This window comes from Tamandua tetradactyla, chromosome 4 (assembly GCF_023851605.1).
Source record: "Tamandua tetradactyla isolate mTamTet1 chromosome 4, mTamTet1.pri, whole genome shotgun sequence".
Lineage (NCBI taxonomy): Eukaryota > Metazoa > Chordata > Mammalia > Pilosa > Myrmecophagidae > Tamandua > Tamandua tetradactyla.
In genome coordinates this window covers 63,572,804-63,588,104 of record NC_135330.1, presented here as the reverse complement: position 1 = coordinate 63,588,104, position 15,301 = coordinate 63,572,804, and the positions used below count along the sequence as shown (strand labels likewise).

The window sequence follows — 15,301 nt, the reverse complement described above, 5'->3', positions numbered from 1 at the left end:
AACACCAGACTGTGGATCAAAGTGGCATAAAGAAATAAAAACCTCCAGTAAAGGTAACCATATGGGTAAATATAAATGTGAGTACTATTATTGGTTTTTTGGTATGCTCTAAAATGCAAATGCAAAAAAGGTGATGATAAATCAATCTATGGTTTGGGACTTACCATGTATAAAGATATATTTTGTAGTAAGCACAACAAAAAGGTTGGGGAATGGAGGAGGGAAAAGTAAGAGTGTTTGTTCCTCCACCTATGGCCCAGGAAACATGTCCAATAAATTTTGATATATCCACAGAAAGCCATATTATGCCATCATGAATAAATATAAACTACAGCTACATATAAGAGCACGGACAAACCCCACAAAGCATAAAGTTGAGTGAAAAAGCAAATTGCAGAAGACTACAGACAGCATGATATTTTAATAAAAGCAAGCAAAACACAACAATATATGTACTTTAGGGATCATATATACATGGTAGAACTACTTAAAAAAGGCACAAAGACACATGCACGATTCCAGATAGTGACTACTTGGTCCAGGGAGTTGGGAGATAGAACCAACAGGACACACACACCCTCAATATTTTCGATGGGGAAGGCGGGAGACTCACAGGTGTTTATTATTTGCTTTGAACACATCAATATACATTGTATATACTCTTTGGTGCATATCAAATATTACACGATAAGAGAATCTAAAGAATATTTAAGGACACAGAAATATTTATGATAAAATGTTAAAGGAAAGAAGCAGAATACGGAACTCCACATACAGTACTCATCTGCTTTATTTTAAAACAGACACACTTCATATGTGAGTATTTGTGTGATAGAAAAAAGATTGGATAATATATTAAAATATTATGATTCAGCATCTCTGGATATTGAATGACACGTGATTGTTATTTTTTCTTTATACCTTATTGTATTTTCCAAATGAGTCACATGGGCATAAACGTATATTAATGTCATAATCATAAAATATTTAAGTCTGGTAGTAATTAAAATACTTATTTATTACAAATTCTGTCAATTATAACACTTTTAAAAATTCATTTCAACTCTGTTGGTGATGTGTATATTTAAGCTGGGTGGTGAATACAGGAATGTTCATTATATTATTCTTTACACTTTTCTGAATGTGTGAAATATTTCATAGTGCTTTTTCAAAATGACTACTGTAAAATAACTACCTGATTGAAGTGTTTTTTTATTAGGATTAGTGAAAGGGTTAAAGCAAAGTACACCCTCTCAGAATTTTGGCAAACACTGGGATTGTGAATTTGTAGCTTTATGAGCAGCTATATGGTCCCAGTGACTATATGGCACTTATTTAATTTTTCTGGAGAATTCTAAAATATTAGAGTGGTGCCAGATGAAATTGCATCAAGGGTTGTGAAAGGAATATCTTTTGGCTCTAAGAAATTTAATTTTATATTTCTTTCTCTTAAATATTTGTACAGTAACTTTTCTAAAAATCCTCAGGCCCTAGCCTACAGTGGCAAAAAATGCAATCTTAATATTAGTATCAAAAACATTTTCAGCAAAATTCCTAAACAGGAGCAAACCCTCTAAGTTAGTACTTCAAAGAAATATCCAAAAATCACAAAATACTGTTCCAATATCAGATGAAATCACGTCAGGTTCCCAGAGAGCCCCCACCCCCATCCCACCCCAAAGGAATACAGAGGAACGGTAGTCCGTTTCTCACCTTCACAAAAAGCTAGAAGTAGAATGAGGTATGGTAGCTTCGTTTATTTTGTTGGGTTTTTCCTTTAATTTAATTTGTTGTTATTACAGTAAGCGATCTACGAGTATCTTAAAGCAGATCAAGTTCAGACAAAACTTGAATCTCACCCCACTCTTGCCCTCCAGCCTCGGATTTCCGGGGGGAGAAACCACAACTCCCAGAAAGCCTTTAGCGGTTGGGGCGGGGCAGACCCGTCGATTGGGTGTCCCGCAGCCCCAGTCCAGCTGTGATTGGCCAGGCCTAGAATCGCGTGGGGCTAAGGCAGAGCGGTAACTCAAGCAGTGACAGAACGAAGAGCAGGTCTTGGCATTTGGGTCGAAAGGGCGCCTGCAGACTAGCGGCGGGGATTCGGGAGAATTATGGTTCGGAGATACGTTTTCGTGCTGGCCCTGGCGGCTGTGCTGCTGCTAGGTATCGCCACTGTCTCCAGATCGAAGGGCCTGCGGGGCAAGAAGCCTCCGGGGGCGTCGCGAATCCCTTCTCTGTTCGGAGAAGAGGAGCGCGTTGCTATGAAAGAGGCGCTGAAAGGTGAGCCTCAGTCCCCTTCGCCTGCCCAAGCTGAGATATGAGTCTTTCACTCCTTGGGTCAACCTGCGACTCCCCTTCTCCCTCCTCAGAGGGTCAGCTACTTGAGCTCGGCCTCCACAACCCAACTCAGCCCGGCCCCGGCCCCTGTCCCAGCATCTGTGACCTGCTTTGAAGGTGCCATGCGCCCCCGGACCTGGTTTCTGGAAATTCCAGGTGCCCCCTGCATGATCCTGGAAAGCGCCAACGTCTCCCCTCTTGGCATAGCCGTTACCCACCCTATCCCCTGCTTACCTGGTGTATTATGACAGCTTTTATCTGCACAGCACCTTTAACCTTTGGAAGTCTTCATGTCTGCTAAATCTTTGCACTATCTCAGAATAAGACTAAATGATCTTAGATTTCTCTGCAGAGAAGGGAAATCCAGACTTAGGTCAGTTAAATGATCTTCTCCAGGGCCCCACAGCAAGAAGTGGGCGCTGGACTCCAGGTGGCTCCAAAGGGTGTGGGTGGTCCCAGGGTGTTGGATATTCCTTCTCCTAATTGAAGGACTTCTCTCTTCTAGGCCTCTACACAAGACTAAAAACTAATTCACCTTCTGAATCTGCATTTTCCATGAACAATGAGGGAAGTTTCTGTTGAGTAGTAGGTCCTATGGGATAATAGGATCCTTCCTCAACATTGAGCTCAGCTCCATTTTTCTCCCTCCTATTAAATAATGGATTAAAAGAAACTGCCTACATAAACATGTACAGGCAGATGCAGGGATCAAAAGCTAACCCCTGTAATTTGTTTTAAATTGTGCATGAGCTGGGGTTATAGGTCTCAGAGGAAGAACAGGATTCTCCCAAAGCATAGTATAAATATTTCTCTAAAAAGCATTGGGCAGCATCTCTCAAAGTCTTTTTGCAAAGAAAGAAAACAAAAAACTAGATCAGAATAAAGCAGAACTTCATAACAACATGGTTTAGAACTCTGAGCAGGGGCAAAACATGAGTTCAGATCTTGGCTCTGCCTCACTTTGAATTTCAGTTTCCCCATCTATATGGTGAACTATGATGTATGGTTGATCCTTAGCAAAACTGAGTACTGAATTAAGTCTGTCTGTAGGAGCCCCTTCCTCAACATCAAGCTATCTCAGGGGCATTTGTTCCCACTGCATTTTTAGATGGCCATCTAAGCAAATATTCTCATGATTCATTGATTTTCCCCTTCCAGTGTTATTTACCTTTGATGATGAAACTATGAAGACTGTAAAGCCTTCCAAACTCAAAAGGAAGAGCCAATGGTGGCAGTTCAAGAACAAAGAGTTCTAAGAAGTGAGGAAGAGGTTATCTTATGACTTAAGAGCTTGTTTGGAAGCTTCTAAATCCAACCTTCCCAGGGCATTATCTGCCCCCAAAGCCAGCCTTGACTGAGAAGATCTCAGTGAGACTCTGGATGAGCCATCCATGAGGGATAAACTCTCAGCACACAAAGCTTCATTGATGTAGAGACCCAGGACAACAGATTCCTTGAGACTGATGGAGCTGAATTCATCAAAGGAAAAGATGGTTTTAGAGGCAAAGAGTGAGAATTTAGGAGCAATTTATAGTAGCTTCCTCCTAGTCTTGAACTTTATTTTTATTTAAGAGCCACGTTGGCTCTAAGGTCATCCAGAAGACCTGAGTTTAAATCCCAGCTCTGCTGCTTCTTGCTAAGCAATCTTGGGAAGCTTACTTAACACTCTAAGCTTGTTTCCTCATCTTCAAATTAGGGAAAACAACAGTCCCAACCTCACAGGATTGTTATTCGTTCTGCATAATAGTGAATGTGATAGTGAATGTGAAAGAGCTTTTTACACAGCAGAGGGCTAAGGAAAAAAACAATAGTTGTTATTATTTTTACACTTCCATCCTAACTGTCTAACTCTGACAGGTGCCATCAAGATCCCAACAGTGTCTTTCAGTGAGGAGGAGTCTGATACAGCAGCCCTGGCTGAGTTTGGAGAGTACATTCATAAAGGTAATAATTATAATCAGCTGCAAACTATGGGCAAGGGGTGGCAGAGATAGCACCAAAGATGCGGTTCCTTTACAAGGTGGTAAAGTTCATTTTGTGACTGAGCTGGAGGACAATCTAATTCCCACAGCCTCCTTTGAGTTTTGTACGTAATGGGGTGGTATAGAAGGGGAGAACCCAGGGGTTAGAGCAGAGGTAGAACTCTCCCAGTCTTTGCACTAAATAGGCATTGTCAATAAACACTATGTAAACTAAAGGACTGGAAACTCATTCTATTTGTGTAAGCTTCCAGAACTATGCCCTACCCTCCTCCCACCCCTACCTCCAAGCATGCCCAATCCACACACCCAGCCCCCATCTAGATTCATTTCTAAGCTTCTAGGCAATCAACAAATTTGACCATTCTCACCAGTCTTCTCCTTAGCCCCACTACCCATGGAGTACAGAGATGATGGTCAGGGGGAAAAAGAGACTTGGGCCACATCTCCTTCCCACCCTACCCCTGACTTGAGACAAACTAATGGAGAGTAGTGAGGCCCCCTCCCTAAATCAGATTTTTTAAAAAAACCACCAAAGTTTTCATGGGTGGGAGAAGCTGACCTTAGGCGCAGCAGGTAGCCTCCTTCATAACATTCTAGGGCAGTTGGGTCTGGGATTAATCCCCAGTAGGCAAGTGGAAACCAAGTTGAAAACCTTTCCTAAGTAATAGATTAAAATAAAATAAATGTACAATGACAGTACACTAGATAATGTGGCTGACAAGATAAAAGCATATCCTTCTTCAGTTTTTGGTCTTCATGTATCCACAAACGTATATGTGAATTATTCCAGCAAAGCCCAGTAGGAGATAAAAGTTATTTTTTGCCCATGTGTCTAACACTACCCATGTTAATATGACCTGGGAAGAGCCACACCTGTGCACAAAAGTGTGGCCTTGTGCAGGATGGAATGTTTTCCTCCATATAACACAAACAGAAATGTTTTTTTGTTATTGTTTAAAGGACCCTGAAAAATATCTCTGATTTGTTTATATATATATAAAGGCCATGTCTGTCTCCAAGTAATTTGGATACTGGAGCCTACTATGTTCAAAATTTAGCACACCCCCATCTGCATAGCCCTGTACCATGCACTTGTGATGACATGTTACAGATCAGACCAAACCAGATGTTGAGGAATTGCCTGTCTTAATGTACATATTTCTACAAAGTAATAGCACATTAAACTATGAGAAAGAAAAATTTCAGAGATTATCTGACTAGGTTAGGAATCAGAGTGGCTTTGTCCCAGAAGGCTTCTCAAGAGGCTGCATGTTTAAAACAATACAAAACAAAACAGGGTAGGGGAGCACCAAGGTAGATGATCCTAAAGAAACTGTTAAACCAGGCTTTCTCTCCCTGTTTCTCATCCCTTTGCCTCTAGTCTTTCCTACAATGTTCAACACCAGCTTTATCCAGCATGAAGTCGTAGGAGAGTACAGCCACCTATTCACTGTCCAAGGCTCAGATCCCACCTTGCAGCCCTACATGCTGATGGCTCACTTTGATGTGGTCCCTGCCCCTGCAGAAGGCTGGGAGGTGCCCCCATTCTCAGGGCTGGAGCGTGATGGCTTCATCCATGGTCGGGGCACGCTGGACAACAAGAACTCTGTGATGGTCTGAAACGATATGTTCCCTCTGCTTTGGGGTCCTAAAGATCAGTCCAGGATGGGGGTGCCTCAGCGGAACCCTGGCAAGCAGGAGGTTGTGGTAGAAAAAAATATGGGCTCCAGAAGACCTGGGTTCCAACCATCAGTTTATTGCTTCCCTAGCTGGACCTCAATTTCTCAACTGTGAAATAGGGATTAGAGTAGATAATTTCCAGGGACTCTTTCAGCTTTGACATTCTTAACTTCATGCTTTTCTCCGGGTGATTAAAGTTTTATGCAGAGCTCTGCTTTCCCACATCCAGTCCCCAGAACCATTTGAATTTGTTCCTTCTAAAGGAAATCTATTAGATCCTAGTCCACCAACCCTGATGTAGACACCTGAAAGTCTCTGTTGCCCTGATGCCTGCTTAGAAAATAAGGTTTTCTCTTCCGTTGTGTTTCTGTCCCCCAGGCAATCCTGCAGGCCTTGAAGCTCCTGCTGGTCAGGAACTACATTCCCCAAAGATCTTTCTTCATTGTTCTGGGCCATGATGAGGAGGTACAGCTTCTTTACCCCTATATCTCTGGGGTCCCCTTTGGTGGGGATACTTCACACTAGTCCAGTTTGTTCCCCAGCTGCAGGTTTTCTGTGATATGGTGTGATGGTATGCAGACTTCTCTGTGGATGTTTGTGTGCCAGAACTGAGGACCTTTTATCAAAATACAGACCTCTGGGTCCTGTACAGTGGCTCTGAATATTTAACAAACTCCCTTGTGGGATCTGAGGCACACCTTGAGAAACATTGGTATGATGGAAAGAGAACGCGAGAGGAAGATAAACAACTGTGTTTGATTCCCAGTGATGTCATTTGCTTTGACCCTGGGCAAATCACTTCACCTTCTGTTTCCCAGTTTCTTCATTTTTGAATTGTGGGGGTTGGGTCCTTCTAGCTCTTACTCTCCAGAATTCTGTGAGGCAAGATTAACTAGGACCCTGTCCCTCAGGAAGATTGGTTGAGGAGGTTCTGGAGCCCCTAGCTAGACTGACATGCTCTCCATTAGCCATCTATGGAGGTCAGACTGAGAAGGACTGTAGGTCTGGTTTCAATGTCTGCAGGTATCAGGGAAGAAAGGGGCTCAGAAGATCTCAGCCCTGCTACAGGCAAGGGGTGTCCAGCTAGCCTTCATTGTGGACGAGGGCAGCTTCATCTTGGATGGTTTCATTCCCAACCTCAAGAAGCCATTTGCCCAGTGAGTAAAGCCCCACCATGGCAGGGAATTTCAACCCATTTGCGATGATCCCAGCCTGATATCTGTAGGTCACACTTAGACAACTCTTTGTTTTATCTCTCCTGCGTTCTTTACTCCAATTCTCAGCCAGTTCTGAACCCCTTTCCCTTCCTACTCAAATGTAAAATTTTTAAGCAGCTTGAAGCTGACTTCCTAGCCCACCAGATCACTGCATAGATGGGCCCGTGTGCTTATGGAGTGAGCCTGGGCTGGGGACATCAGGAGGGCATCTCCAATCCTACAGAATTGCAGTCTCAGAGAAGGGTGCTCTTAACCTCATGCTGGAAGTAAACATGACTCCAGGCCACTCTTCAGCTCCTCCAAAGGAGACGAGCATTGGCATCCTTGCAGCTGCTGTCAGCCGGTAAGCAACTCCTGGAACTTTCCCTTTTTGAGTTTGAGGAGGCTAAGCTTCCTGCCCTAAAACTGGGCTTGGAAGCCATGGTGGAACCCTAAAGAGGGACAGGGACATGAGTACCCAGGCAAGGGCTTGAGGTCAGAAAAGGATCTCTTACTACTTTCTTATGACAGGTTAGGCTCAGAGGTGAGACTGCAGGCCAGCAGGCAAAAACTAGGTCAGGTAGCTGGAAGAGTCCAGAGTCCAAAGAAGCAATTAGAAATCACCAGTTGGCAATGATTAGTAGAGCTATATAAATTCTCCACCTGTCCTCATAGAAGGCAAAGGTAAATAAGGCCCCCTGGCTATGGGTGAAGATTGCAGGGCTTGGAACAACAGAACTAATTGTAGCTATGTTTTCTTATCAGTGAAGTGAAAAGGAGAACTGCATTCACTCAACGAATATTTAACTGAGTACTTACCATTATAAGACTTTGTGCCGCATGATAGGCATACAATGGTGAACAAAACTGACATAGTCCCTGTCCTCAAGGAACTTACAGTTACTGGAGGAGACTGATAATTCTATTCCAGTGCAGTAGGTGCTAAGAGAGTGGATGCACAGGAAGCCAAAGGTAGAGCAGGAGGGTGCACCCTAACTCAGACTGGGAGGATATGGAATGCTGCTCCTGGTAGAGTAGGGGTAGCCCTGCTGGTGTTTTTGAGATCTTCCAAACAGTTGTGGTAGAGGTTATGGGATTAGAATGGAAGATCTCCTGACCAGGCATGTCAAAATTTCCTCCTATCTCCCTCCTCTTCAGGCTGCTGATCTTTGGCTGGGGTTGGGTAAATCTTGAGTAGACCCTTTCTCTTCTAGACTGGAACAAACACCAATGCCTAACATGTTTGGAGAGGGGCCATTGAAGATGGCATTGGAGCAGTTGGCAAATGAGGTGTGTGGAATGGAGCAACTAACAAATAAGGAGTTTCATATATTCCTTTTTAACCATGGAAAAGGAGGAAGGGGAAGCAGAGAATTAACCTTTAGAGTAATAAAAGGGTCTACTGCTGACCAGTGTTCTGCCCGTTCCCACCCAGTCCCAGCCAGTGGCTTAGCCAAAATAGAGGTAGCTGGCTTGTTCCCTGTACCATGATTGAGATGCTTGTCTGAGACCCTAAAATCTAATCCACCCAGGAAACTGTTTCCTGCTCATCCTTGAGGCTGCTGAACAATTATTCCATCCAACCGGATAAGCCCAGCCAGGTGGTAATGGCCTCCCTGTCCCTTGCTCTGTAGCAGATTGAGCTAGCTGAACCTAGCTGCTCTCATGACTGCTGAGGGCCCTCAAGGCAGATCTAGAGAAAGAGAGAGACCCAGGCCTCCAATAAAGTGACCCTGTCGTGCTGACCTGGTTCTTTCCCTTTCAGTGTCCTTTCCCCATCAATATTGTCCTGCGTAACTTGTGGCTATTTCAACCCCTTGTAAGCAGGTAAAGTATTATCTTTTCATTCCACTCCTTCCCACCCCCACCCCAAACCTATCTCCCGCCCAGTCCCCTCTCCTTGGCTCAACTGGGCCTGACTATTCACCTCTTAGCCACGAGACACTACGTCTAATTCACATATAAGATGTCCTCCTAGTCTTAAATGTTCAGGAGATATCCTCCAGCCCTCTTTCTTTTTCCCCATTGTATGGTTCTTTCTGACATCTGACCTTAATTGTTTTTTGTTTAGGTTAATGGAGAAAAATTGCATCACCAGTGCACTGGTCAGGACCACCACAGCACTCACCATGTTCAATGCGGGTGTCAAGGTAACATCACCTAGCTCCCGCCACCCACCTTTTCTTCGCCGCCCACTCACCCCTCCAATTTTGGGCTTCATCCCCTGGTTACAATTTGAATAATAGGAAGGACCAGAACTTCCTGTATCTGAACTGTCCTGTATTACCAGTTGGGTAAGCCTCAAGAGTCAGGGTTCTAGCCCAGGTCTGCGACCCCTCTGAAATTGCTGACTAATTTTTCTATTTGTGTATTTTAGCAGGGGTGTCCCTGGCTGGCCCCATCAGGTTCTGTGGATCCTTAAAAACTCCACACCTCCACACACACACCAAAAACCATTATCTTACTATTAAAAGAAGTTATTTAGAGGTTAATTCTTGTGACCTATGTTCAGGCTGTAATTCAACATGTTTTATATTAACCTGGCATTTTGTTCCTGTAGAGGAAAGGTTTCTAGCATTTCTACCGCCAAGGATCTTTTTTTTACCGTTCTTCATATTTGAAAGATTTATCCACTAACAAATGTAATAAGCGACCAATGTATTTATCTCCTGGTATAACCCTGAGTTCAAAGACAGAAATTCACCTTCTATTTATAAAATCTATAACACTTGTGATATATACAACTCTTGAAATATACACATTGCCATTTCCCAAAATATACTGAATATTAGGTAGCCTTAGCAAACATAAATTGCTGTAAACTCAATATGAGGCTTACTTTTATAGAAATAAGTGTTGGGTGAATCAATACTTTGATAAATTTTTATTTCAAGAATTTTTTTCAGCAAAGTGGTCAATTTCCATTTGATTGGTCACTAAGGGCTACCTCAGGTTAAAGGGCCACGTCACAGCCATACTAGTTAGCCAGGGCATAGGCCTTTCTGAAATCTTGAAGGAAATTGAACCATTCCTATTACTAAGAGTACCACCATCACAACTTTGGGGGTGGGGGTGGGGTACCATTTGCATAGAAAACAAAGTGACCTGAGGAAGAACCCAGGTTGGTAATAAGTGATTGGTGCCTCCAAACTAATTCCTACCATAAATGACTAGAATATCCAGTTTATTAGCTGGGCCTGACCTGTCTTCACCAGCTACCTAAAATGGTCACCAAAATAATAGTATGGTGGTGTCCTTGCATTTGAATGGTGTTTTTACCTTCCCACAAAACTTTCACATCTTTTACTCCATTTGATCCCCCTAGAGCCCTATGAGTATTATTGTCCCCATTTGCCAGTTGAGAAAACAGAAGGCCAGAGAGGTTGTCATTGTTCAAAATCTCACGGCTAATTTGGAACAACCCGGTTTTCCTGTCTAGTACTTTTTTGTGCCATAACTCTTCAAAGAAAAATACCCAATTGGGTAGTTTGTTTTCTTATGCCCTCCAAAAAAAAATTCTTCCATGGCTTCTCTTCTCCAATTATTCCGTCGTCATTCCTGTCAGGTATCAAACACACCATGATAGAGACGCTCAGAGGTCCAGGGTTCCCCGTCCTGAGTAACAACTAAAGCTAAAGTCTGCAAAAAGTGACTTGGGAAAGATAGCACAAAAGAATCACAATAGGGCATGGGCCAAAACAGAGGAGTCTGCTGGGTTACAGAGAAAGTAATATTACTGTGAGCAGTTCTCTATGATCCTTCAGGACCAAGAAAGATGAAGATCTGGCCTAAAGCAGAGATACCTCTTTAGCTCTGAATATAGCAACATGTCAAGAGACCAGAAAAGATGAGAGGCAGGGTAAAGAAAATTAGGCCCTGGACCTTTAAATCTCATCAGCTTCATCTGCCCTTGCTAGTGATAATTGGCTTTTTCTGGGCAGGGATCTGGTACTGGGGAACTTGAGAATGGGTCAGACTGCAGTTTTTGGCTCTCTCTAGGTGAATGTCATCCCCTCAAAGGCCCAGGCCACAATCAACTTCCGGATTCACCCTGCACAGACTGTCCAGGAGGTACGTACTGTATGTTCCGGACAACTGGTCAAGTGGATCCTTGGGGACCCAAGGCTTAGCTGCAATCTCAAGGCTGGCCCAGATTCTCCCTTATTCTACCAACATTCTTCAAAGGCTTCCTATGTAGTAGGTATGTGGCTAGGATAGGAGAACTCCCGATTTGGGGGAACTCGGAGGATGGGAGTAGGAGATAAGTATTAATAAATTATCATAATAGCAAACACTTATATAATGGCTTGATTTGTGTTTGGCACTGTTCTAAGGTATACACACACACACAACCTCCTTATCAGGTAAGAATTGTATTTTTCTCATTTAGTAAGTGAGGAAACAGAGGCACAGAGCAATTAAGTAATACGCCCAAGAGTACACATCTAGCAGTCTTGATCCAGAGCTTGTACTTTGAGTCTCAATACTATACTGCCATCGTAACAATTAGGGATGAACAAATTACCATAGGACTACTGCAAGGAAAGGGACTGATGCTATCTCTAAGAATGAAGAAAGTCTTTTCTGAGCACTAAAAATTTGAGCTGGGACTTAAAGGACAAATGGAGGTTTGTGGGAAGGAAGACATTCATTAGCTAAAGAGTAGGATAAATTGGGAAGTCATAATGGGAGATGGAAATAGAGTTGTAGGTTGGGGATCAAGCCCTTGCCTGCTGTGCTAAAGCATTTGGACTCAGATTTGTGTCAGAAGAGCGCTGTCAGAGGTCTTCAAACAAGGAAATGATATACTCAGATTTGCTTTAAGAGAGGTAATGGTGGTGGTAATGCAAAGGAAGCACTGGAGTAGGAAGAGACATCTAGGAAGTGATTGTATCATGTCAGGCAGTGCGTTCTGAGGTCTGAACTGAGGCCTTGGTCACGGGGAAGAGAAGGAAGCACCCTCCAGAGAGAAATGGGTTCAACAGAACGTGGTGGTAAATGGATATAGGGGGAGAGAGAGGGAGGTTGGCTCCAAAGTTTTTAACCTATGTAACTGGCTAACTGTGGATGCCTTTAACTAAGATTTGGAGGAGCAAGTTTGAGAAGAGAAAGAATGATTTAGAAGTTTGAGAAGCCTACAAGATATTAATAGCTACCTCAGAACTGAAGAAAAAGACATGAACCAGAGATACCAGCTGGGCATTATCAAGATAGTTTGAATCTCCAGAGTTAATAAAATCCTACTATGAAGTAGGTGTGAGACTAGTAGAGAAGTAGGTTGAGGGCAGAACTTGCAATGGTGTGCCACGAACACCAGTTAAATAATTACAAAAATGAATGTATAATTGCAAGCTGTGATGAGTGCTATGACAAAAACCAGGAAGGAAGGAACCAGAACTTGTCTCAGTCAGACAAGCCTTCCCTGAGGAAGTGACATTTGAGATGAGATCTAAAGAGTGAGAAGAAGCTGCACAGCATGCTTGAGATCTACAGGAAATGCAGGTTATTTAAGCATCAGGTTGAGCTAAAAAGAATTCGAAAGGTAAATCTGAATCTTAAAAAAAAAAAAGATACAAAAAGACAACCCAAAAGCTATCGGATGAATAATAAATTCCAAAATTAAACAAGGTTAGGGGCAGGTGGCGTTTTCTGAAGTCCCTGGCACAGATAATCAAGGATTAGCCACACTTAAGCTCCAGTGGTCCTATCTCACTTAGTTCTTTTCCATGGAGGATTCCATTTATCCTCACCCAGGGAGGGAGACGTTCTCCTCATTGCAGAGTGGGTAACAAGTTAACCACCTGCCCAGAGTCACCCAGCATTCAGCAGGGAGCTAGGACTGTGAGCTCTGGAGTCTACTACTTTTTATCAGGTGCCAGCCTTTGTCCTCTCCCTGGGGGCTCATTGGGCCAGGAAATTATTGAATTCCCCTCACTGAGCTTCTTTCCATCAGTTTTTTTCCAGCCTCATTCCAACTCCATGCCCTTTCCAAAGGCTATTTTCCATCCAGCTGAGGCTTTCATCTCTCCAGGTTCTGGCACTCTTCCCTCCCCACTACTCCCCTGCCACTGTGGCCTTCCTTCCCGGTCTGTCCGATGAAATCCCTGGAATCCCTAGGACTATTCTGCCCCCGTGCCCCAGAGAGGAATGAAAGCCTCCATTATTCAGAAAGTTCACAGGGCCATTTTTCCTGATCATTCCTTTCCTTTGTGCCCCAGCTCCATGCATCAGGGACACTCCCTGCTGGTCAGGTGTAGAGTTTGGAGCTGAACCCTGCAGGAGCACAGCCAGCTCCCAGAGTCCTTTTCCTTCCTTTTCAACTGGTCTCCCCCCTGTTCAGAACATAGATAGGTCTCCAACACTTGTCTGTGAGGGATAAGAGCCTTCAGAATTAGGCTGCCATGCAGAAAGGCAGATTTGTTCTAAATGGGTCACAAGGAGTAGGAATAAGGCTAACATATGTTTCAGGGAGCCTCCACTTAAGGAAGAATTTTAAAATATGTTGCCTTGGGCAATAATGACTCCTCATTACTAAAAGTATTCAATCAGAGGCTGTTCAAGAATGTTATAAGAAGATTCCTTTCTTCTGTCATTCTGTCCTCTCCTTCACAAGGTGTTTATTGAGTGGTTACTGTGAGTTAGACCTTCTTCTAGTCACTTGAGATAAAGGGGAGGAAGACAGACAAGATTCCTTTCCTAATGGTGCTGTTTCAGTTTGCTAAAGCTGCCAAAATGCAATATACCATAAATGACTTGCTTTTAACAATGGGGATTTATTAGCTTGCAAGTTACAATTCTAAGGCTATGAAAATGTCCAAATAAAGGCAGCAATAGGAAGACAAAGAAAGGCTGCTGGCATCTGGGGCACCTCTGTCACATAGGAAGGCACATAGTCAGTGTCTGCTGCTCCTTCTTTCCAATGTTTCATTGCCTTCAGCTTTTAGCTCCAGTAGCTCTCTCAGCTTCTGTAGGTATGTCTTTGTCTCTCAGCTTCTCCAAGGCTTCTTTCTAAACTCTCTCTGGGATTCTTCTGTCTTTTATCCTCTTATAAAGGACTCTAGTAAGAGGAATTAGACCCACCTTGAATGGGGTAGGCCGCATGTCAATTGAAATAACTAACCAAAGATCCCACCCACAATAGGTCTGCACCCACAGAAATGGATTAAAAGAACCTGGCCATGGGGGTGCAAGGGTAGTTCAGTGGTAGAATCCTCACCTGCCATGCAGGAGAACCAGGTTCAGTTCCTGGCCCATGCACTGCCTGCACCCCCCACCCTGCAAAAAAAAAAAAAAATCAACAAATAGTGCTGCAATAACAGGATACTCACATGGAAAAAGAATGAAATGTGACCCCCCACCATTCAGCATACAAAAAAAGAAAAAAGTAAAAAGGACATGGCTGTTCTAGTTTGCTAGCTGCCAGAATGTAATATACCAGGAACAGAATGGCTTTTAAAGAGGAGAATTTAATAAGTTGCGAGTTTAAAGTTCTAAGGCCAAGAAAATGTCCCAATTACAACAAGTCTATAGAAATGTCCAATCTAAGGCATCCAGGTAAAGATACCTTGGTTCAAGAAAGCCGATGAAGTTCAGGGTTTCTCTCTCATTTGAGAAGGCACATAGCAAACACAGCCACAGTTTCTCTCTCATCTGGAAAGGTACATGGTGAATACGGTCAGGGTTCCTCTCTTATCTGGAAGGGCACATAGTGAACACGGTGTCATCTGCTAGCTTCTTCTCTCCTGGGTTCCAGTTTCATGAAGCTCTCTGAGAGGTATTTTCCTTCTTCATCTTAGTTTGCTGGCTGGTGGACTCTGCTTCTCATGGCTATGTCGTTCTACTCTGCTCTCTCTGAATCTCCCATTCTCCCAAATGTTTCCACTTTTATAGGACTCCAGTAAACCAATCAAGACCCACCCAAATGAGTGGAGACATGTCGTCACCTAATCCAGTTTAACAACTACTCTTGACTAAACCGCATCATCCAGGGAGATGATCTGATTACAGTTTCAAACATACAGCATAGAATAGGGATTATTCTACCTTTATGAAATGGGATTTTGATTAAAACATGGCTTTTGTAGGGGGCATACATTCTTTTAAACC

General features: G+C 43.3%; 1 protein-coding gene across 2 annotated transcripts in view; it reads left to right on the top strand.

Moving 5' to 3' along the window:
* Nucleotides 1-2,031: 2,031 nt before the first annotated feature.
* PM20D1 (peptidase M20 domain containing 1) overlaps nucleotides 2,032-15,301 on the top strand; it is a 30,405-nt gene continuing 17,135 nt past the window's right edge. For both annotated transcript variants that reach the window (XM_077157582.1, XM_077157583.1), the window contains exons 1-10: nucleotides 2,032-2,280; nucleotides 4,195-4,281; nucleotides 5,701-5,933; nucleotides 6,378-6,464; nucleotides 7,023-7,156; nucleotides 7,440-7,559; nucleotides 8,410-8,485; nucleotides 8,961-9,022; nucleotides 9,267-9,345; nucleotides 11,195-11,266. In XM_077157582.1, the coding sequence (XP_077013697.1) occupies nucleotides 2,112-2,280; nucleotides 4,195-4,281; nucleotides 5,701-5,933; nucleotides 6,378-6,464; nucleotides 7,023-7,156; nucleotides 7,440-7,559; nucleotides 8,410-8,485; nucleotides 8,961-9,022; nucleotides 9,267-9,345; nucleotides 11,195-11,266 (1,119 nt within the window). In that variant the 5' untranslated portion in view covers nucleotides 2,032-2,111. The remainder of the gene's footprint in view (nucleotides 2,281-4,194; nucleotides 4,282-5,700; nucleotides 5,934-6,377; nucleotides 6,465-7,022; nucleotides 7,157-7,439; nucleotides 7,560-8,409; nucleotides 8,486-8,960; nucleotides 9,023-9,266; nucleotides 9,346-11,194; nucleotides 11,267-15,301) is intronic.